The sequence below is a fragment of the Dasypus novemcinctus genome, chromosome 16, assembly GCF_030445035.2.
Source record: "Dasypus novemcinctus isolate mDasNov1 chromosome 16, mDasNov1.1.hap2, whole genome shotgun sequence".
Taxonomy (NCBI): Eukaryota; Metazoa; Chordata; class Mammalia; order Cingulata; family Dasypodidae; genus Dasypus; species Dasypus novemcinctus.
Window position 1 is genome coordinate 63007916 of NC_080688.1, and position 24470 is coordinate 63032385.

At 39.2% G+C, this 24470-nt stretch overlaps 1 protein-coding gene across 33 annotated transcripts in view; it reads right to left on the reverse strand.

Annotated features, from left to right (window-relative positions):
• The window catches only part of PIAS2 (protein inhibitor of activated STAT 2), a 118426-nt gene that overhangs the window by 26905 nt on the left and 67051 nt on the right, over window positions 1–24470 (reverse strand). For all 33 annotated transcript variants that reach the window (XM_058277634.2, XM_071208549.1, XM_058277625.2 and 30 more), the window contains one exon: window positions 13427–13587. In XM_058277634.2, coding sequence (XP_058133617.1) covers window positions 13427–13587 — 161 coding nt within the window. The remainder of the gene's footprint in view (window positions 1–13426; window positions 13588–24470) is intronic.

Genomic DNA, 24470 nt, shown 5'->3' on the forward strand with positions numbered 1-24470 from the left:
TGGAATGATGGAATGTTTTGGTAATGGATGGCAGTGGTGAGAGTACAACACTGTGAAAGCAATTAAATAAAGCCATGGAACTACGCTATGCAAAGAGTGAATCCTAAGTTAAACCATGGAGTTTAGTTAATAGTATTGTACAATTATAAAAATATGCTATCACCAATCATAACAAATGTTCCATACCAATTCAAGGTTTGGTGATGGGGTGGTATATGGGAATCCTGTATTTTATGCATGATTGTTCTGTAAATCCACATCTTCTCTAATAAAGAATTTAAAAAGCTAGACAATGAAGCACATACTTTATGACTCCTTTCATATAAAAGTCAAGAAAATCCAAACTAATATGTAGAAACAAAAAGCATATCAGTATTTACCTGGACACAGGGTTGAGGGAAGGGATTAGAAAGACAAATGAGAAAACTTTGGAAAAAATGGATGTATTCATTATCTTGACTAGTAATAGTTTCACAGGTTTATATAAAGCACAAAATTCATCTAATTGATCACTTTACATTTGCAGAGATCTTTTGTCAATTATACTTCAATAAAGCTAATAAAAATAAACATGAAAAAATGCACCCTGCCATAGAATATGTAATACTTAAAAGATGTGAATTTTCCCCAACTATACCAAAAATTTAACATAAGTCCACTCAAAATCCAATCAGGATTTTTTCATATAATTTGAGCACACTTTAATTAAAGTGAATATGGCAAAATAAACTGTGATACTAACGTATGAACTGCTGAAATGAAAGGGCCTAAGATGTGAACATTACAGAAATCCAGTAATTAATGTCATTTTGTACTGGCCCACCAGCACTTTGATCAATGGTACTAAACAATATAGTTCAGAAACTAATGCTAGTATATATAAAAATTTATTATAATGATGCAGACAGTATCTTAAGCCCAGAAAAGAAATTATTCAGAGTGATGGTATGGGTGATTCCTTCCTCCCTGCTATATTCTTACCCTAAAATTTCTTCCCCATCCTCAATTTTCCTCGGACTTCCCATTCTTTATCTTTATAGCACTGAACATAATATATAATTTTTACTATCATCCACAGTAGAAATGTTCTTTTCACCACTTGAGATCCAGTGCCTGACACAAAACAGGTATTCATTCAATAAGTATTTGTGTTGAATGAATTCATGAAGGATTCCACAGGATGGAATGAAGAACCATGTGACTAAATGAAATCATAAAAGTTTCTAATCATTCCCACTCTCTCCAAATACAACAGGTGAATGTTTATACAAAATATCTGAGACTTTCTAAACACAATAAAAGCAGAAATCCAAAAGGAAGAGACAGTCATTTGATGATACCAAAATACAAAGCTAATAGAACAGCAGCTAATTACAACATTAATAACAGGGTGGTATATGGGAAAAATATATCTAACGCAGACTACGGACTATAGTTAACAGCAATATTTTACTATTCTTTTACCAATTTTAATAAAGGCACCACACCAAAGCTAAGTGTCAATAATAGGAGGTGTGACAGTTTGAATTTGGTGAATCCCCCAAAAAATATTATGTTCTTGAACTAATTTACTCCTGTGGGGCCCTTTTGATTGGATTGCATCAATGAGGCATGACTCAAGTTGGGGCTCTACCCTTTTACTGGAGCTTTATACAAAGAGAGACACAGAGAAAGAGACACAGAGAAGGAAGCCACAATTTTGATCCTGCCATGTGAGAGAGAGGACTGCAGGAAAAACAGAAATGCCCTGAGAAGCTGAGAGAGGTCCCAGAGTCTGAAATCAGCAGAGCACAGAGGCAGAGAAAGAGGTCCCCAAGGGGCTGGGCCCAAGGAGGACCTCAAGGTTGAAGAGATAAGCCATATGCCTGATAGCCCACAGCTGGACTCTGGAAGAAAGCACAGCAGCAGAGACTGAGAAAGGAAGCCTGGAAACAGACAAGCCTGACTGCACACAGATGGGCTCCAGGAGACAGAGAGTCCAAAGGGGAAGGCAGGGTGTTCCCCATGTGGCAGGAACCCAGGATCACAGGTAGCTATCTTTGGTGAGAAAGCATCTCAGAGGTGCCTTGATTTGGACATTTCATGACCTCAGAACTGTAAGCATTTTCCTCCTATTAAAATTCCTATTATAAAAGCTAACCCATTTCTGGAACTTTGCATTGGCAGCTCTTTGGCAAACTAAGGGAATATAAGGGATTGGGAGGGTGTTCTTTTTGGAGCAGTGCTAATGTTCTTAAATTGCTTGTGGTAATGAATGCACAACCCTGTGATTATCCTGAGAACCACTAATTGTACACTTTGGATGGACTGTACAGTGTATGAATATATCCCAATAAAACTGCTTTTAAAAAACTGAAGCTCTGAAATGAAAACAAGTTGCAAATAAAATTGAAAAGGCAAACAAATTGGGACAATATATTTACCTTATGCTAGGACAGAGAAATTGATATACTCAATATAGAATGAACTTTATAAATCAGTACAGAAAAGATGGACAATAACCAAATATATGTTTGAAGAAATGTGTGATAATTCTTATAATACAAGGAGGAGGAATCAAAACAATGATCCATCTCTTCAACTAGGAAACTTGTAAAGATATTTTAAAAATAAAATTTAATATATAGTGTTAGCAAGAGGACTGGGAAGCAGATATTCTAGTACACTGTTAGCAGGAGAGTGAAATAGTTTACTCTTCCTGCCCCTCCCCCCTGCCCTGCTGTTTTTCCTATCTGTGTCCATTCGCTGTGTGATCTTCTGTTATCTATTTCTCTTCTTGTCTTCTCTTCTCATTTTTCTCCTCTAAGATTAACCAGGATTCAATCCTGGGGACCTCTAATGTGGAGAGAGGTTCCCTGTCACTTGCGCCACCTCGATTCCTGGTTTCTGTTGCAACTTGCCTTGACTCTCCCCTTAGCCTCTCTTTTGTTGCATCATCATCTTGCTTCATGACTCACTTGCACGGGTAGTGGCTCACCGCACAGGCACTCAGCTTGCCACACAGGTACTCAGCTCACTGCACAGGTACTGGCTTACCAAGTGGGCATGCTTTTTTTTTTAACAGGAGGCCCCAGAGATTGAACCAGGGTCCTCCTATACGGTATGTGGAAGCCCAATCACTTGAACCACATCTGCTTCCCCAAAATAGTTTACTCTTGAGGCATTTTAATAATAAATACTATAAGCCTTAAAATTATAAATTCTCTTTGACTCTGCATTTCTGCTTCTAAAGACTTATCTTAAGGAAAAATCCATAGACATATGTAAAGATCTAGTTTTAAAAATATTCTTAGGAAAGCAGATGTGGCTCAAATAACTGGGCTCCCGACTACCATATAGGAGGTCCAGGGTTTGATTCCTGGGGCCTCCTGGTGAAGGCAAGCTGGTCTGCGTGGTGAGCTGGCCCAAGCAAAGAGATGGCGCAGCAAGATGATGCAACGAAAAGAGACACAGGAGAGACAATAAAAGACAGCAGATAAGGAAGCTGAGGTGGCTCAAGAGATTAAGCACCTCTTTCCTACTTTGGAAGGCCCTACGATCGGTTCCCAGTGCTACCTGAAGAGAAGACAAGCAGACACAGAAGAACACACAGCAAATGGACACAGAGAGCAGACACCGAGTGTAAAACAACAAGGGGGGGGGCAATAAATAAATCTTTAAAAATATATATTCTTAGCTTAAAATTAAAAAATAGAAACAAACACTATAGGCAATAACAGGAAAAGGCTTTAAATGATAAGTGTACACCCATATATGAAAATCTATCAGTTATTTTAGAAAACACACCCTAAAATATTAATGGGCGAAAGGAATGGTGGCTACAAGTTACTCTGAAGCAGTGCAAAGGAATTATGAAAATGAATAAAACAAACTCCTTTTACACACACATAAAAAAAAATGTGCATATACATATATATTGTGAGAAAATGTGACTAAAGAAATGTGGCAAAATGTTAACAAATGGTACCTATGGGAAAAAGTTACACAGCAGGCTCCATGTGCTACCGCTGCAACTTCTCTAAGTTTAAATTATTTCAAAAGAAGTTAGATTATAAAAGTAAAAATTCACGAAAGCTAAAATTAAGAGAGAAAAGTTAAAAGTTCCATTTACTCTTCATTGAACGCCACCTCTCCACAGTAACAACTTAGTTTAAAACTCAAAAAAATAAATACACACACACACACACACAGTACAGGTATCTTCAAAAACCTAGGATATTTTTCACTGTATTTTGAGTTAAAGAGTAGGTTACAAATCAATATGAAAAGAATGCTTTCAAACGCTTAAATATGTCAATAACAAAGCCATCACCATAGGATGGAATGGGATGGTTGATACTTTTATTTTAATCTTTTGGTTAATTCTATTTTCTAAACCTTACAGTACTGTATGTATCACATATGCAATGTTTTTTAAAGGTTATTTGGGGAAAAAAAAGGATAATGATCCTTTCGTACCATTTTCCAGATTCTTTTTTTTTTTTTTAGATTTTATTTTTTATTTATTTAATTCCCCCCCCTCCCCTGGTTGTCTGTTCTTGGTGTCTATTTGCTGCGTCTTGTTTCTTTTGTCCGCTTCTGTTGTCGTCAGCGGCACGGGAAGTGTGGGTGGCGCCATTCCTGGGCAGGCTGCTCTTTCTTTTCACGCTGGGCGGCTTTCCTCACGGGGGCACTCCTTGCACGTGGGGCTCCCCCACGCGGGGACACCCCTGCGTGGCACGGCACTCCTTGCGCGCATCAGCGCTGCGCATGGGCCAGCTCCACACGGGTCAAGGAGGCCCGGGGTTTGAACCGCGGACCTCCCATATGGTAGACGGACGCCCTAACCACTGGGCCAAAGTCTGTTTCCCCATTTTCCAGATTCTGACATATGCAATATGATATAACATTTAAGGTTACCCTTAAGTTTCCAGAGTCATAAATTGGCATGAATTTGACTTAAACTTACCAGTTACATCATATGACCGTATCTACCCTATCAGTTCCTCTGCTTTTTGCCAAGACTCGAATTGCAACTTCAAGAACTTCTAGGGACTTCCGGGAAGATGGTGGACTAGAAAGCCATGAGATTCATTTCTGTCCCAGAAAAACAGCTAGAAGACAGGTGAAATGGCCTAGAAAAAAATATTCTAAGGTTTTGGACAACAGAGGAAGGTTGGACACGGCCCAAAAGAGAGAGTGGCAAAGGAAAAGAATCACAACAATAAAACTGTGAGCTAAAAGCCACAGCTGCAAATGCGGGCATCCTCCCCCATCTTATAGACACTTAAATTCTCAGGCCTCGGGGCCAGTGGCTACAAACAAAAGGGGTCCCAGGGATCTACCTCCCCGGGAAAGGGGAGAAAGAGGGGTACAGTCTAAGGCTAACTGAGCTTGTGACCCACGAATTTGGTCTGCAGTGTCCCTTCAGCCCTTCCATACAGGGTGGGGCCGCACCATTGTTTGCTATGGGGGCCTGCAAGGAGCTAACGAGATCTGACTCTCTCAAAGTCCCTGATTACTGTTTAGGACTGGTTGTTGAGGACAGCATAGGGGAGTGGAATTATTTCATACTCAGGAAAAGGGAGGGGGGTATCACCAAAATTTCTCAGAACTGTCTCTGAGACAGTCTGAATTACGAGGCTCTTGGCTCCCAAGTAGGAACCTCTGTCACACTGATCTGGTTCAAGTTGTGGTGAACACTCCCATCAGGCATTGAACTAAGAGGGTTATGAAACAGTGCCATCTGCTGGCAGAAAAAAGAAGTAAACGTGAGGAAATAAAAAGAAAGAGCAGCTTTTCCCAGCCTTTAAAACTTCCTTCCCCAAGGCCATAGGAAGCAGGTAGGCAACCCATTACTGGGTCCAGGGCCAAGATTTGAGCAACTAACAGGGACAATCCTAAAGACCCAGAACAGGATGAACCAAGAATCAAAGAAGAGCAGTAATACATAGCTTCCTGCCACTACCCCTATGAAAGAGAAAGCAAGCATCTGAGTAAACTCATCATCTTAATCAGATGCCTAGCCATCAGTAAAAAAATTATAAGAGAATGAAATTAATGATGTCCTTTATCTCTTTAATGGCTAAAGAAATAAAGGACATCAAGAAGATACTGAGGAGGGAAGTGGACTTGGCCCAATGGATAGAGTGTCCGCCTACCACATGGGAGGTCCATGGTTCAAACTCCAGGCCTCCTTGACCCATGTGGAACTGGCCCGTGTGCAGTGCTGATGCATGCGAGGAGTGCCCTGCCACGCAGGGGTGTCCCCTGCATAGGGGAGCCCCACATGCAAGGAGTGTGCCCTGTAAGGAGAGCTGCCCAGCACGAAAGAAAGTGCAGCCTGCCCAGGAATGGCACCGCACACATGGAGAGCTGACGCAACAAGATGACGCAACAAAAAGAAACACAGATTCCCGTTGTCCCTGATAGGGACAGAAGTAGTCACAGAAGAACACGCAGCAAATGAAAACAGAGAGCAGACAACTGGGAGGGGGGGAAGAGAAATTTTTAAAAAAAGGAATAAATCCTTAAAAAAAAAAAAAAGACACTGAGGAAGCACAAAGAAGAATTTGAAAATCTGAATAAAAAGCAACAGAGCTCATCGGAATGAAAGACATAACAGGTAAGATTAAAAACTAACATTAGATGGGAAGCGGATTTGGTCCAACGGATAGGAAGTCTGTAAGGAGAGCCACCCAGGGCAAAAAAAGTGCAGCCTGCCCAGGAATGACGCCGCACACATAGAGCTGATGCAGCAAGATAACACAACAAAAAAGAGACACCGATTCCAGGTGCTGCTGACAAGAATACAAGCGGACACAGAAGAACACACAGCGAATGGACAGAGAGAGCAGAAAACTGGGGGAGGGGGGGACACGCGCATGGGGTGGGGAAAGATAAATAAAAAATAAATCTTTAAAAAAAAACCTAACATTAGAGGAATAAAAGAGCAGACTCGAATTGAGAGAAGAAAGAATAAGTGATACAGAAGATGAAACAGCTGAAGTTGAAGGAAGAAAAGAAGAGAGAGAGAAAAAAAATGAAAAAAAAAACTGAGCAAGGGCTCAGGGAGTTGATGATAACATGAAATCAAACAACACACGTGTCATGGGAATTCCAGAAGGGGAAGAACAGGGAAAGGGGACAGGAAGAGTATTTGAGGAAATAATAGGTGAAAAGTTAACTACTCTCACAAAACAAATTTACATGTCAAATAAGCACAGCATATCCCAATCAGAATAAATCCAAATAGATACACATACTACTCAGAATGTAAAATGTCACCACAAAGAGAATATTCAGAGAGCAGCAAGGGAGAAGCAAACCACATAAAAGGGATGCCAAGTAAGACTTAGTGCGAATTTCTCATCAAAAGCCACAGAGGTAAGACGACAGAGATATAACTAGGATATTGAAAGAGAAAAACTGCCAGCCAAGTATTCTTGATCCAGCAAAACTCTCCTTCATATATAAAGGTGAGTTTAAAATAATCACGAACAAACAGAAACTAAAGAAAGTTTGTAAAAAAAAGGAATCTGCCTTTGTAGGAAATATTCAATGAAGCCTTACAGCCTAAAAGAAAAGGACAGGAAAGAGAGACTTGGAAGAGAGTATAGAAGATAAGAGTAGCAGAAAGTAAAAAGCCAGATGAAAATAAGATATGACTTATAAAAACTGAAGAATAAAATGGTGGAAGTAAATAAAGTAATACCACTGAATATGAATGGATTAAACTCACCAATCAAAAGATTCAGGATGAGATAATTGATGGAAAAAGAAAAAAATAAGGCATCCATATGCTGCCTCCAAGAGACTCACCTTAGGTGCAGGGATACAAACTGGCTGAAAGTGAAATTTGGAAAAAGATACTCCACGCAATTAGTAACCAAAAAAGAGCAGGGGTAGCTAAGTTACTAATATCAAACAAAACAGCCTTAAGATACAAAAGAGTTATGAGAGATACAGAAGGCCATTTATATTAATAAAAGGGACAATCCACAAGGAAGAAGTAACTGTCATAAATATCTACGCGCCTAATCAGGGTGCCCCAAAATACACAAGGCAAACTCTGGCAAAACTGAAGAAGTAGACATCAATACAGATCTCATATCATTAGATTCAACAACTAGACAGAAGATGATTAGCAAGGAAAGAGAACTTGAACAATATGATAAATGAGCTATACCTAAAGACATTCACAGAACATTGCACACAAACTCTGCAGGTTATATATTTTTTTCAAGTGCCTCAAGGATCTTTCTCCAGGACAGACCACAAATTAGGTCACAATGCAGGTCTCAATAAATATAAAGAGACAAATTATACAAAGCACATTCTCAGATCATAATGGAAACAAACTGGAAATCAATAATAGACAAGAAAGGGAAATTCAAAAATAAATGCGTGGAGGCTAAACAACATACTCCTAATAATCAGTGGATCAAAGAAAAAAATTGCAAGTAAAATTAGTAAATACATTGAGACAAATGAAAATGAGAACACAACCTATCAAAACTTATGGGATACAGAAAAAAAAAAACACGAAAAACCTTATGAGATACAGCAAAGGCATTCTTGAAAAAGACATTCATAAGCCTAAATATCTACATTAAAAAAATGAGGGAAGCTGATGTGGCTCAAGTGACTGGGCTCCCATCTACCATATGGGGAGTCCCAGGTTTGGTTCCTGGAGCCTCCTAGTGGAGGCAAAGCTGGCCCACACAATAGAGAGCTGGTCCGTGCTGCGAGCTGATTCAATGAAAAGATGAAGAATCAGGAAGCTGAGGTGGCTCAAGCGTTTGGGTGCCTCTCTCCCATATCAGAGGCCCCAGGATCAGTTTCTGGTGCCTCCGAAAGAGAAGACAAGCACACACAGAAGAACGTGAAGTGAATGGACACAGATAGCAGACAGAGAGTGCAGATGGTGGGTTGGGGGATGGTGGTGAGATAAAAAGATAAAACAAATCTTTAAAAAAAAAAAAAAGAGCTAAAGGCAAAGCTGTAGTCAAAAACTGGAGAAACTAGAAAAAGAACATCAAACCATTCCCAAAGCAAGCAGAAAGAAAGAAATAATGAAGATTAGAGCAGAAATAAATGAAACTGAGGGGGAAAAAAAGAGAAAACCAACAAAATCAAAAGCTGGTTCTCTGAGATCAATAAAATTGACAAACCCCTAGTTAGACTAACAAAAAAGAGAGAAGATACAAATAAATAAAATCAGAAATGAAAGCGGGAAAGTTACAACTGACCCCACAGAAATAAAAAGGATCATAAGGGAATACTATGGGAAAGTGTATAGGAACAAACTAGATAATCTAAATGAAATGGAGAATTTCTAGAAATGCACAAACACTCCAGAGTGACACTACAAGAAATACAAGAACTTAACAAACAATCACATTAAAAGAGACTGAATAAGTCATCAAAAATGTCTCACCAGAGAAAGTCCAGGACTAGATGGCCTCTCAGGTGAATTTTACTAAATATTTTGAGAAGAATTATGACCAATACTGTTTAAACTCCTTCAAAAAACTGAAAAGGAGGGAAAATTACCCAACACATTTTATGAAGCCAACATCACCCTAATACCAAAGCCAGATAAAGATGCTACAAGAAAAGAAAATTATCTCTAATAAACATAGATGCAAAAATTCTCAATAAATACTTGTAAATAGAATCCAACAGCATATCAAAAGACTTATATATCACAACCAATTCGGATTTATTCCTGGTATCCAAGGGTGGTTCAACATAAGAAAATCAATTAATGTACTACCCCATACTAACAAAATGAAGGGAAAAAAACACATGATGATCTCAATCAATGCAATACAGGCATTTAAAAAATCCAGCATCCTTTCTTGATGAAAACACTTTGAAATTTAGGAATAGAAGGAAAATGCCTCAATATGATAAAAGGTATATATGAAAAAAACCACCACTAACATCATACTCAATGGAGAAAGTTTTAAAGGTTTCCCTCTAAGATTGGGAACAAGACAAGGATGCCCACTGTCACCATTGTTATTTAATATTACACTAGAAGTTCTAGCTAGAGCAACTAGACAAGAAAAAATAATAATAAAGGCATCCAAATAGGAAAAGAGGAAGTAAATCTCTCACTATTGGCATGATCCTATATTTAGAAAATTCTGACATGTCTATGAAAAAGCCACTTAGGCTAATAAATGAGTTCAGCAAAGTGGCAGGAGACAAGATCAACACACAAAAGTCAGTAATGTTTCTGTACACTAGTACTGAATATTCTGAGAAAGAAATCAGGAAAAATTCCATTTACAATAGCAACAAAGACTCAAATACCTAGGAATCAATTTAACCAAAGTATAGGACCTATATGAAGAAAACTACAGAATAATGCTAAAAGAAATCAATGAAGACCTAAACAAATGGAAAGACATTTCATGTTCATGGATTGGAAGACTAAATATCATGAAGATGTTAATCTTACCCAAACTGATTTACAATTTCAATGCAATACCAATAAAAATTCCAATAGCCTATTTTATAGAAATAGAAATTCATCTGAAGGGAAAATGCACCCAAATAGCTAAAAGTATGGTAAAAGTAAAGAGCAATGTGGGAGGAATTTCACTGCCTAACCTGAAACATGCTACAGTGTTCAAAATAGCATGGTATTCACATAAAGATAGACACATCAATCAATGGAATAAAAACTGAGAGTCCAGAAATAAACCATTACCTCTACGGCCAACCGGTTTTTGGCAACCTACCAATCCATGCTGACAGGAAAAAACAGTCTCTTCAACAAATGGTGCTGGGAGGCCTGGATATACATAACCAAATGAATCAAAGAGGACTCCTATCTCACTCCCTACACAAGAATGAACTCAAAATGGATCAAAGACCTGAACATAAAAGCCAGGACCATAAAACTACCAGAAGAAAATGTAGGGAAACTTCTTGAAGACCTTGTGGTAGGTGGTAGTTTCTTGGACCTTACACCCAAAGCACGCACAACAAAAGAAAGATTAGATAAATGGGATCTCCTCAAAATTAAACATTTTTGCAACTCAAAGGACTCTGTCAAAAGGATGAAAAGGCAGCCAACTCAATGGGAGAAAATATTTGGAAATCACCTGTTCAGTATGAGTTTTTATCCATGAATATAAAGAGATGCTACAACTCAACAATGAAATACAAATGGCCCGATTAAAAAATGGCAAAAGACTTGAACAGACATTTGTCCAAAGAAGAAATACAAATGGCAAAAAGCACATGAAAAAATGTTCAACATCACTAGCAATTAGGGAAATGCAAATCAAAATTACAATGAGATATCATTTCACACCTATCAGAATGGTCACTATTAAAATGACAGAGAAAACTACAAGAGTTGGAGAGGATGTGGAGAGACTGGAACACTTATTCACATTATTTTAAAAAGACTTATTTTTTATTTATTTCTCTCCCCTCCCCCCCACCCAGTTGTCTGCTCTTTGTGTCCATCTGCTGTGTATTCTTCTGTGTCTGCTTGTGTTCTCATCAGCAGCAGGGGAATCTCTATCTCTTTTTGTTGCATCATCTTGCTGTGTCAGCTCTCCATGTTGGTGCAGTGCCACTCCTAGGCAGGCTGCACTTCTTTTGTGAGGGGCGGCTCTCCTTTCGCAGTGCACTCCTTGCACGTGGGACTGCCCTATGCGAGGGACACCCCTGCGTGGCACAGCACTCCTTGCGTACATCAGCACCACACATGGGCCAGCTCACCACGTGGGTGAGGAGGCCCTGGGTTTGAACCTGGACCTCCCATGTGGTAGGCAGATGCTGTATTAGTTGAACCAAATCCACTTCCCTGTTCACTGTTGATGGGAACATAGAATGGTACAGCCACTACGGAGGACTGTTTGGCAGTTCCTAAAGAATGTGAATGTAGATTTGTCATGTGATCTGGCAATACCACTACTGGATATATACCCAGAAGAACTGAGAACACTGACACAGACAAACATCTGCACACCAATGTTCACAGCAGCATTATTCATGATTGTCAAAAGGTGGAAACAATCCTGGTGTCCATTAACCAATGAATGGATAAACAAACTATAGTGTATTCACATGATGGAATATTATGCAGGTGTTAGAAGAAATGGAGTCATAAAGCATTTGACAACATGGATGAACCTGTAGGACATTATGTCACGAAAGGACAAATACTGTATGAATGTGCTACTATGTACTAAATATATTGTGTAATTTCAAGGAGTTAATAACTTGAAAATGGGTCACCAGAAAACAGAATGAAGTTAGAGAATGGAAAGTTGAGGGTTAACTTGAGGAGAATTGGTAAAAAAGATGTGTTAGTCTTTGAAAATGAAAAGAAAAAGTGAATGTCTAACAAAGTTTGTAACAAGCAATACTATTATGTGGGTATGAAAGTGGTTTAAATGGAAAGCCTAAAGTCATGTATATTACTAAAAGAAAAGATAAAAAATGTAATGTGGAACTGTATAGCATAGTAAAACTGCATGTGAAATATGAGTATGGGTAAAATTACATGTTTAAGACCATTTTTCTTTGAAGCTGAACATATGTATGTTAATACTACAAGATGTTGGTACTAGACCAAAGAAACATTATGCTAAGTGAAAGAAACCAGACACAAACTACTGCACACTATATGATTCCATTTATATAAAACGTAAATATAAATCAATTTATAAAGATGAAATTAGATTAGTGGTTTTGCAGGGCTAGGGAAGGCCTGCTAAGGTGTGTAGAGTTTTTCTTTTTTGAGTAATGAAATTGTTCTAAAATTTTTTTGTGGTGATGAATGGACAACACTGTGAATATACTAAAAGCCACTGATTATACACTTTAGATAGACCATATGGTATGTGAATATATCTCAAGAAAATTGCTTAATAAATATATAATTGTGCAAGAATAGCCATAAATAGCAGCTACGTACAACAGGGGAGGCAGAGAGAGATTGAGAGGTGAAGAATTTTCTGGTTTGATTTTTTAATAATAATAATTATTACTGAAATAATGAAAATGTTCTAATAATGACTGAAGTGATGAATGAAATAGATGTGATGAATGCACATCTATGTGGTTATACCAAATATCATGGATTGTACACTTTGAATTGTATGCTTTATTAATATGTAGCAATAGAATTGATTTTTTTTTAAAAGTTCTAGGCAAGAAAAGTGACATCATCAAGTAGATTTTTCCCCTTTCTTATGGGCTATGAAATATGATCCTGGAAAGAAAAAATTAAGGAAATTACATACCTATGTGCCCCAACACAAATCATACCAAAAAGTAAAAGGACCACTAACAACAGCTTAAAAATAAGACTTGAGTAAAATTAAAAATAAAGCAGAAAACACATGAACACACGGATTTATGCTATCGGAGAATTTACACGATGTGGCCAATAACTTAAAACGAATATACTCACCCATCTAATATTAGACTTTCATAGGCAGCCTTTTTGTCACACACAGGACAAATCCAGGTGGGCTTCTTCTCATTCATTTGTAGATAAAGGGCAGCATCGAAACACTGCAGATGTGTACAAGTCACAGCACGGCATGGGATTGTCAGTCTCATTTTTCCCAACTACAGAACAGGGTGAACACAACATGGAAAACCATTTCAGAAAGGAGGACAAAGCCTCAAAGAGAACACAGTCACAGAGGAAGACCAAAAAAAGAAAAAAAAAAAGCCCAAACCAGAATTTATTCCCATCAAGATCACTGTATATTTTTAATCACTGAGTGCCCTGTGATTTTTGTCAGACCATTTCACTTTTTTCAAAATAGGTATCATATAAATCCACAGGTAGGAAAAATACACATATACAGAAAACAAGTCTGGTATTCCAGTTTTCCTATTTAGAGGGAACCACTGTTATCCATCTCTTTTATGGCCTTTCATAGTTGTTTTATGCATATCCAAGTGTATATTTAAAAAATATTTTCCCACAAATGGTGGCATGAAATATACAAAATTCTCCACCTACAAGATGATGTTCTGAGGCTTCAAGAGGCTAAACAACACATTGAGTCACAGCTGTATAGTTAGAACACAATCCAAATGTTTCTCACTTTCATGACAATGCTCCTAGTTTTATCACATTACATATGATGATAGCTTTAGGACTGAATTATCCACCTTTTTCTATTTTTCCAAGAGTTTTTGTTCTATTAGGAATGGATATATGCCTATTCAGCACCTGATGACCACAGGGATTTTACCCTAACAATTATGAATAAGACAAATAATTATATTAGATTAGATTTTCTAAGACCAAACTACCCTTACATTCCTAAGATGAATCCCTCTGTTATCACATTTTTAAAAATAGTACTGAATTTTACTTGTTCGTATTTTATTTAGGAATTTTCTATTAGTAAAAGTGAGAAATTTTTGTTTGTTTTTACAGTGTTTGCAAACAACCTAAATAATCACTAAAATAGGTTGAATAAATAAGTTACACCACACCCATGCAACAAATTTTCTGCAACAATGAAAATAAGATAGATTTTCACCCACTGATATATATAAGTCAAACTGTTCATCAAAAACAAAGCAAGGGAGCAGATGTGGCTCAAGCAAATAGCTGAGTGCCTGCTTCCCACATTGGAGATTCCCGGTTCAATTCCGGTGCCTCCTTAAAATCAAAACCAACTCAGGGGAGCCGATATTGCTTAGTGGCTGAGTGCTGGCTTCCTACATACGAGGTCCCGGGTTCAATCCCCAGTTCTGGTACCTCAAAAAAACAAAAATAAAATAACAAGTCACAGAGTAGTATATATGAAACAATACAATTTTTCCATAACATACATATGATTATGAAGACAATTAAATCTAGAAAATTATTTATCATACAATTAGTAATATTAATTCTGAATAGGAAACCTTGGTAATATTTTATGTTTCTATTATATTTTAATAATTATAATAAAGTAGGTAATATTTGTCAATTTATATATTTTTTTTCTTTAAAATAATGCTCTATGATTTTTATAGTTCACTGGTTTTTGAACTTTGGTTTCAGACACTCTTCACATACTTAAAAATTCAGAATCTCAAAGCTTTTAGGTATGTGGATTGCATTTACCAAAATTATTGTATTAAAAATTAAAAGACATTTTTAAAACACAGAAATACTAACTACATTAGCCATTAGACCAATGAAATCACCTATGAGGCAGTCTCTGCTAAACATCACTATATTCATGAGAACGCAAGCATTTTTATAAAAATAATTTTGACTAGTGGCCTCTTCAAAAAGTAATGGGGATCCCAGGTATCCCTAGGTCATACTTTGTGAAGAGCTGCCTTTTTTTTTTTTTTTCAATCTTTCCTTAGAATTTCCACAGCATATAGAAGTAACATTATGGACTATAAAAATTGCTGTGCCTAGGGAAACGGACTTTGGCCCAGTGGTTAGGGCGTCCGTCTACCATATGGGAGGTCCGCAGTTCAAACCCCGGGCCTCCTTGACCCGTGTGGAGCTGGCCATGCGCAGTGCTGATGCGCGCAGGGAGTGCCGTGCCACGCAAGGGTGTCCCCCACGTGGGGGAGCCCCACACGCAAGGAGTGCGCCCATGAGGAAAGCCACCCAGCTCGAAAAGAAAGAGCAGCCTGCCCAAGAATGGCGCCGCCCACACTTCCCATGCCGCTGACGACAACAGAAGCGGACAAAGAAACAAGACGCAGCAAATAGACACCAAGAACAGACAACCAGGGGAGGGGGGGAAATTAAATAAATAAACAAATCTTTAAAAAATAAAAAAATAAAAAAAAAAATTGCTGTGCCTAAATTTAATCTTATTCTAGTGTTTCTGAGAGTTAATAAGCATTCCCTAAATACCTAAGACAGCATTTATTATTACTCACTAGCAAAATGTGACTTTTCAATACTGATTATGTCACATTGATAAAGATGTGAATTTGCTAAATGCTAATTTAGTCACCTGATAGATGCTGTTTTGAAATGTGTTTTTATGAATGGTTTCTAACCAATGCAACACTTTTTTCTTATAAAACGTTAAACAGGCACTATCCTTTTTGATTTTCACTTCCCTGTGGAATTAGTGCCAATCTAAATTAAGCGTTTAGAAGTAAAAAAAGGCCCAAGTCAGTGGTTTCCAAACTATTCTTAGAACACTTTTTCTTTTAAAACACATATTAGTCAGAATCCCAAGAAATAAAAGCAAACCTAGCTCTCCTCTTCTACTTCCCCAGCCAACCAGTTCACCGCTGGAGAACAGATCAAGAATCAGTGGTTGTTATCACAGAGATTAAAGAAAACTCACTTGTAAAATTCAGGTGCTTTGTTTAGGAATATAATAATACAACCAAAACCCTTTTCAGGGAAGCAGCATTGGTCCAAGGGATAGGTCCTCCGCCTACCACATGGGAAGTCCAAGGTTCAAACCCAGGACCTCCTAATCCCTGTGACGAGCTGGTCCACGTGCAGCACTGATTCATGCAAGCAGTTCTGTGCCACATAGGGGAGCCCCACACGTCCTTGTGCCCAGTAAGGAGAGCCACCCAGCGCTTGGCACTGCACACACAGAGAGCTGACACAGCAGGATGACTCAACAAAAATGAGACAGAGATTCTGGGTGCTGCTGTCAAGAACATGAGGACACAGAAGTACACATAGTGAATGGGCATAGAAACAGACAACGGGGGGGGGGGGGGACGACGTGGCATGGAAGGAGAAAGAAAGAAATAAACCTTACTTTTAAAAAAACCCTTTCAATAGCTACTTTTAAATTCCCTTTCTTAGATTCCAAGGAGAGAGGTTTTGGGATCTACTCCCACTATCTAGACTCACATCCATTGTAAATAAATACTTTTACAAACATATTGTGAAATATGACTAATAACATTTCTTCTAGCATTTTAGGATATCATTTTCTTTCCTGGTTTTGGTCAAATAAACCCAGGATTAACCTATTTTTAATCCTGCGATTCTTTTTTTTTTTTTTTTTTTTAATAATTTTTTTTTTTTTTTATTTATTTAATTCCCCTCCCCTCCCCCGGTTGTCTGTTTTCTGTGTCTTTTTGCTGCGTCTTGTTTCTTGTTTCTTTGTCCGCTTCTGTTGTCGTCAGCAGCACGGGAAGTGTGGGCGGCGCCATTCCTGGGCAGGCTGCACTTTCTTTTCACGCTGGGCGGCTTTCCTCACAGGCGCACTCCTTGCGCGTGGGGCTGCCCTACGCGGGGGACACCCTGTGTGGCGTGGCACGGCACTCCTTGCGCGCATCAGCACTGCGCATGGGCCAGCTCCACACGGGTCAAGGAGGCCCGGGGCTTGAACCGCGGGCCTCCCATGTGGTAGACTGACGCCCTAACCACTGGGCCAAAGTCCGTTTCCCTCTTTTTTTTTTTTTAAGATACATAGATCATACAAAATGTTACATTAAAAGATACAAGAGGTTCCCATATTCCGCACTCCCTACCCACCCCCACTCCTCCCACATCAACAACCTCTTTCATCAGTGTGGCACATTCATCGCATTTGATGAACACATTCTGGAACACTGCTACGCTGCATGGATTATACTTTACATTGTAGTTTACACTCTCCCCAGTCCATTCAGTGGGTTATGGCAGGATATGTAATATCCTGCATCTGTCCCTGCAATATCATTCAGGACAACTCCAAGTCCCGAAAATGCCTCCATACTGTGTTTCATTTTTTCTTCTCCATTTCCACTGTCTCCATACCTGATTCTATGTTATTTCCAAAGTCAACAAGCTATACTACCTTCTGCTTTCTTTGGCTGGTACTAGTACTTTATTTCTCTTCTGCAAAATCTACTTTCATCATCTAAATTCTCTGTCATCGAGGTCAAATCAGGTTAAAAAACCTGTGCTTGGTATTCCAATTAATGTGTATCATATACTACAGTTCAGCTATCTAATTTTATGTTAACCTACTATAGCCTGAAGAATACCACTCATTCTTAGAGTGTTCTGAAAAAATCAGGATGAATACTGAGGAAAAGCTCAAAAAGTAAGTCTCAATAACAGATCCGTTCTCACTTTCATGCACAGAATTAAAACTGTGAATAACTTAAGTTACCTTTATTAAAACTTTCATTATTACTTTTAATTTAAAATGTGTGAAACAAATTGCTTCCTTTTCTAATATGGAAGGAATCTTAACCATTTTGGTACACCACTTTCACTATTACTCAAAGTCTGAATCCTTGAGCAGAATGGCAGTCTGAAAAGGAAAATTGAACAGATTCTAAGAAAACAAGACTTACAGAAAATGGCATTGGGCAACTGTACCAAATCCTCAGGTAAATTGTGGAGAACTTACATGCTGACAGAACAGTATGATATACTAAAACATAAAAGTGTCATGAGTTCCCTTCCTGTATAGTGACTGTGCCTAGACATAGCCAACAATTAATGTTTTCTAAATACACTAGGTTAAATTACAAGAATGTGAAGTGGAGGGTCCTTTCCATCTTTTCTGAGTCTGGCTTGTGGCCTCAGGGATTCCCCCGTTTACAGAAATTGGAATGCTACCACTACTCCCCATGAACTATCCCCCTCTTAGGTGGCTCTACAGTATGACTTACAGCAGGTAATCGTTTGCCCCAGGCCTCCTTGACTTAATTTGTTTCTTAACACTGCCTTGGCAGTTTGCAAGCTGCTTCTGCCTACAGGGCAAGTTCTGGGAGGGTGAGCCCAAGTTTCCTAGCTCAGACCTTCAGTCTACATCCGATAGTCTAACAGAGACATATAGACACCCCATTATGTACATAGTACCTCTGCTACCTCGGGAATAGGACCAGGAACCCACAATGGGAGCAATTTTAACATGAGACAGAGGAAAAGGCAGTATGAAGACATTAAAAAACTATAATGCTGAAAATATTCTTTTGGCAAATATGGCAGGGGAGGGTTACTCATTTAGGTTGCTGGATGTGGGGCAGGGCGCACCTAGGGAGCATGTGTTCATCTTGTTATATATAGTGTGTTGTATCAGTGGGTGGAGACACACAAAACGAGTGGGAAAGTGCTGGACTCCCGTCCTGGGGAGTCTTGCTATATATTCTCAAAGAAAGGGGTGGGAGTCTCTCAAGAGCATAGGTAGTGCCTAATAGGGGAGGACAGGCCAGTATGTCAAGCCCTCAGTGTTGTTTCAAAAACTATGAATCTTGTTCTTCAGGGAGTTAAGCTTGATTGTTGCCATGGGTCCTGAGGGGAGGGGTAGGGACTGAACAGATGGAACATGGGGCATTTTGGGGGCGATGGAATTGTTCTACATGATCTTGCAATGATGGATACAGGTCATCATAAATTTCATCAAAAGTTTTAAGACTGTATGGTCCAAAATGTAAATCAGTGACCATGGTTAGTAGCAATGCTTCAATATTTGTACATCAATTGTACAAATGTACCATCCACATGTAAAATGTTATCAATAGGGGATGGGAAAATGTTATCAATAGGGGATGCTGGGTATATGTGAATCCCCTATATTCTGTATGTGACTTTTCTGTAACCAAAAGCTTCTTTGAAGACAAAATGAAAAAGACACTGGGGGAATAAATGGAAGAAAACATCACTGTACATAGAAGACAACAGATCTTACAGTGATGAAAGACAATGTCAAAAAAAAAGTTATCTTAATTTTATATTTTTTATTATTGCAAATTAAAATTTTTTTGTATTTTGTTATTTTTAAAACTATCATTTCATCTTATTAATTTTATTTTGTTGGTTTTATTTTGGATCACAGAAGGATCACAACTGTGGCAGGGGAGCATCTCTGGTGTGGGGCATCAGTGATGGGGGATGCATGGGAGGAAGTTCACTTGGAACATTCGTATAAGGCATATGAATGTGTTCAAGTGTTCATGGGGCATTGTCACAGTGGGTGGAGAACCACAAAATAACTGAAAGGATATCGAATTCCCATCCTGGGGAGCTCTGCCACATTCTGTAATGGGACAGCAAGAATCCCCCAAGAACAGAGGCAGTTACTAGTGAAGGATGATGGACCAGTGACAGGTCCATGGTATTGATGAACGTACTTATGAACCTGTACTTTTGAAACTGAAACTAGCCTACTACTATATATTGCCTAAGAGTTACCTCCTGAGAGCCTCCTTGTTGCTCAAATGTGGTCTTTCTCTAAGCCAAACTCAGTATATAAATGCATTACCTTCCCCCTGGCATGGGACATGACTCCCAGGGATGAACCTCCCTGGCCCTGAGGGATTACCACCAAGCACCAACTAGCAATGCAACTGGAAAAAGACCATGACCAAAAGGGGAAGAGGGTAAAGACAAATGAGTTTATATAGCTAAGAGACATCAGAGTGAGTCAGGAAGTCATTCCAGAGGTTAGACTTATGCATGTCTCAGGAGGATTTCACTGACTGCCAAAGTAAATATTACCTCAACTAGCGGGGCTCCTGAAGGCTCTGGAGACATCTAGACACTATATGCAGGGCAGGCAGTTCAGGAGTTTGGCACCCTGCCAGTGGGCCCTGCTTGGGAATTTATGCTGCCCAGTTGACAGAGTTGGACTTGGCTGTGGTTTCCCTACACATGGCTCTTCTGTCCCTTCTTTCTGAACTTACAGTTAGTGCTAGAGTTGATAGGTGTATGTCCAGGAGACTTCAAAGTGAGTCTGGAGGTCATTCCAGAGGTATGCTAATGTACATCTCTGCAGGATCTCATTGATTACCAAAGTAAATACTGCCTCAAATAGCGGGGCCCCTGAGGGCTCTAGAGACATCCAAACATTATAGGCAGGGCAGACAGCTCAGGAATTTAGTGTCCTGCCAGTGGGTCCTACTTGGGAATTTATGCTCCCCAGTGTGACATAGTTGGATAGGTTTATGTCCAAAAGACTTAAATCTTTGGACTGTCCATGTGCAAGCTGGACCCTGAGTCTCAACAATAGTTGCAACACCTGCTCTCCAGTTCATTGGACTTACCCAAGACAACTAACAAGGAGATGATGATGGACAACAACTATTCCAAGGAACTGAGAGTCTGCAACTGCAAGCAAGACAGTCCCATTCATCTGCCCCATAGGATCTAAGCCCCCTCTCAATTAGAGGCCTCAGTGGGCATCAGCATCTCAGAATCCTCAAGATTATGTTCCTGTTATTCTACTATAAACTTGTCATTCTAGCAATGGAAAACTTTTATGATTGATATGGAGGCAGGCCACTGGAGGTTCTGAGGAGAGGGAGAGGGAAAAATAGGTGTAATACTAATGCATTTTCAGGACTTTGGAATTGTCCTGAATGATACTGCAATGACAGATACAGGTCATTACATATTTTGTCATAACTTACAAAATTGTGCAGGAGAGAGTGTAAACTACCATGTAAACTATAACCCATGCTTAGTGGCAATGTTCCAATATGTGTTCATCAATTTTAACAAATGTACCACCCTAATTAAGAATATTGTTAATGTGGGAAAATGTAGGAGGGGTAGTGAGTGGGGCATATGGGAATCCCCAATTATTTTTTAAAATTTAACACTGGAATTTTATTTTCTGAATTATAGCATTTTTATAAAAAACAAAACAAAAGCAGGTATCAAAAACAGTAGATTATAGACTTTCTGTAGCAGTTTTCACATAAGTCAATGTTTGTGAAACTGGTGTTCAATATAAATACTAAACACAGGCCAAGTGCCCTTCTGGTCATACACATTTAGGTGATTTTGGAGATACTGAATAGCTTTTTGTAAGCACCAATCATTTGCTTGAGAACTGACTTGGTTTGTCCAAGAAAGTAAACACTTCTTGCTGTGTGGCATTTTCTTTTTTAAAAAACACTGAGATAAAACATGGAATGTATATTGGTTTGGATCTGAACCAAATCTTATGAGATCCCAATTACCCTGAAGTACACTGAAGACATTTATAGGGTATACTAAATACTAATTGCAGGGAAGCGGATTTGGCCCAATGGATAGGGCATCCGTCTACCACATGCAAGGTCCAAGGTTCAAACCCCGGGCCTCCTGACCTGTGTGATGAGCTGGTCCATGCACAGTGCTGATGTATGCAAGGAATGCTGTGCCACACAGGGGTGTCCCCCGTGTAGGGGAGCTCCCTGTGCAAGGAAGGCACCCTGTAAGGAGAGCCGCCCGTTGCGAAAACAGTGCAGCCTGCCCAGGAATGGCACCGCACACACGGAGAGCTGACACAGCAAGGTGACGCAATAAAAAGAGACACAGATTCCCACAGAAGAATACACAGCGAATGGACACAAAGAGCAGACTACTCGGGGAGTGGGGAAGAGGAGAGAAATAAATAAAAAATAAATCTTAAAAAAAAAAATACTAATTGCACATCTCATGATGTCTAAGGCAGCTCCTATAGTTTAAAGAAGATAGTATTTCATTCAGAGGTTGCCCAGAGTTTGAACTACATCAGTTTCTGAATAGCTTCTGATTTGGATTGTCGTTCCCCCAAATAGGGCCATATTATTGGGACAAAAGTTTTATTCTCATGACACTTAGGTTCTGATAGTTCATAGATACTTTTTTTATAGTAATACTCCCTGCCCTGGACCCTAGGTAACCACACAGAAATTGAGAGGCCATGATGTGTGGATGCTGAGAGGAAGAAAGCATACTTAAAAACTCACAACATAAATAATCTGGAGGCAAGCAGAAACAAAGCTGGAACTTGGCAGTGGAATTCACCCAACACATGCTCCAGAACCACATTTGCTTAAATAGAAGAAGTATGGTCCAGTTTTCCAACGCTAATAGCTGCCAGTTTCTCCAACATATTATTTTTTATAAAGATCGCTGACTACCAGTGAGTTAGGAAATTGGCGTCAAATTCTGACCACTTCTCAGTTATTAGTCAAAAATGAAACGAAAGAAAAAAAACAGCCAACAGAATAAAACTTGAATGTAAATTATACTATATACAGACTGATATACATGTCACTGAAATAGTTTTTGAGAGCATGAAACACTCCCATTGAAACACAATTTCCTCTATATTATCCTAATTTTCATTAAAGTTAAACTGATAGATAATTTTCTTCTTTAAAGATATGAAAAAGGAAGCAAGAAGGTAAAGCTGAGAGAAACAGAGGCTACCCAAAGAGCAGCGGGGAACATTTGTTTGTTTTGGTCTTTGTACCAGCAACTCCCGCACCAATGGCAGATACCCAGTTCCCACAGACTACACGGTCTTCCTTGCATTCAAGACTCAAATGATAGGCCCTACTCCTCCAGCTGCGAGTGCCTTTTCATGCCACTGCAATCACATAGCACTACTATTATGAGAGGGGCTCTTAAAGCCTCTATAAATACACTTCATTAAGAAATCCACACCATTCTTGTCCAGAGATTGAACTGCCTTTTCAATATCATTAGCTTTAAAAGAAATGAGCTCCTTCAAGACAGTGCTGCCTGCCCAATCCTTTACTGCCTCTCAGTGTTGATAAGGGGATTTTTCAGAGCTGCTTCTAGAGCAGCTGTCATGTTTCCTTGCTGCAGGCAGGAGTCCACCTCACCCTCACTGGGCCCAGTCCAGCCATCACCTCTGTCTTCCTTGTCTATGAGCTTGGTCTTGTAGTACTCATCCACGTCCACCTTCCAGTACTGGGAAGGCAACACTATGTTCTTCAACATCCCCGATCCAGGTGGAGGGCAAAGGCCTCTTCTTGGTGTGATGACTACCTCAGCAACCCCAACCCAGCCTCCCTCTATTTTTTATGTAACATTTATGTAATCTAAGTATCATTTAAAAAAAATTTTTTTTAAGTATATAAAAACAAAAAACAAAACAGAAAGACCTCATGCCTAAAGATTTGCAGAGATATTGTGGCAAGAAGAGATTCAGTATCGAAACAGGAGCCTCCAAGGCCTATGCCACTATCTCAGGCATGAATGTCCTCCTCCTGTGACTGCAGACCTTGTCTCTGGGTTTTTGATAACCAAAGGTTCCCAATTTCATATAATTCCATTCCTTTCCAATAAAGGTAAGCTAACTATTTTTTGCTGTTTTTTAGGAGGTACTGGGGATTGAACCTGGGACCTGATACATGGACTCAGGCACTCAACCACGGAGCTACACAACTCGCCAGTTGTTTCATTTCTTAATTAATGATGATAAAAAAAAAAAAAAGCTACTAGAGGGAAGTGGCTGTGGCTCAATCAGTTGTGCTCCTGTCTACCAAATGGGAGACCCTCGGTTCGCATCCCAGGGTCTCCTTGTGCAGGCAGGCTCACCTGCAGATGCTGCAGAGAGCCAACTCAGCAAGGTGATGCAACAAAATGAAGGGAGAAAAGCAAGAACACAGAAGAGCCCACAGCGAATGGACACAGAGAGCAGACAGCATACAAAAAGCCATGGGGGGGGGGAGATAAAAATACATACATAAATAAATAAGGCTACTAGAAATACTACTTCCCAGGGCAATAGAGAGGTGAACTTAAAATAACAATATTTATATTTTAGCCCAATACGGAA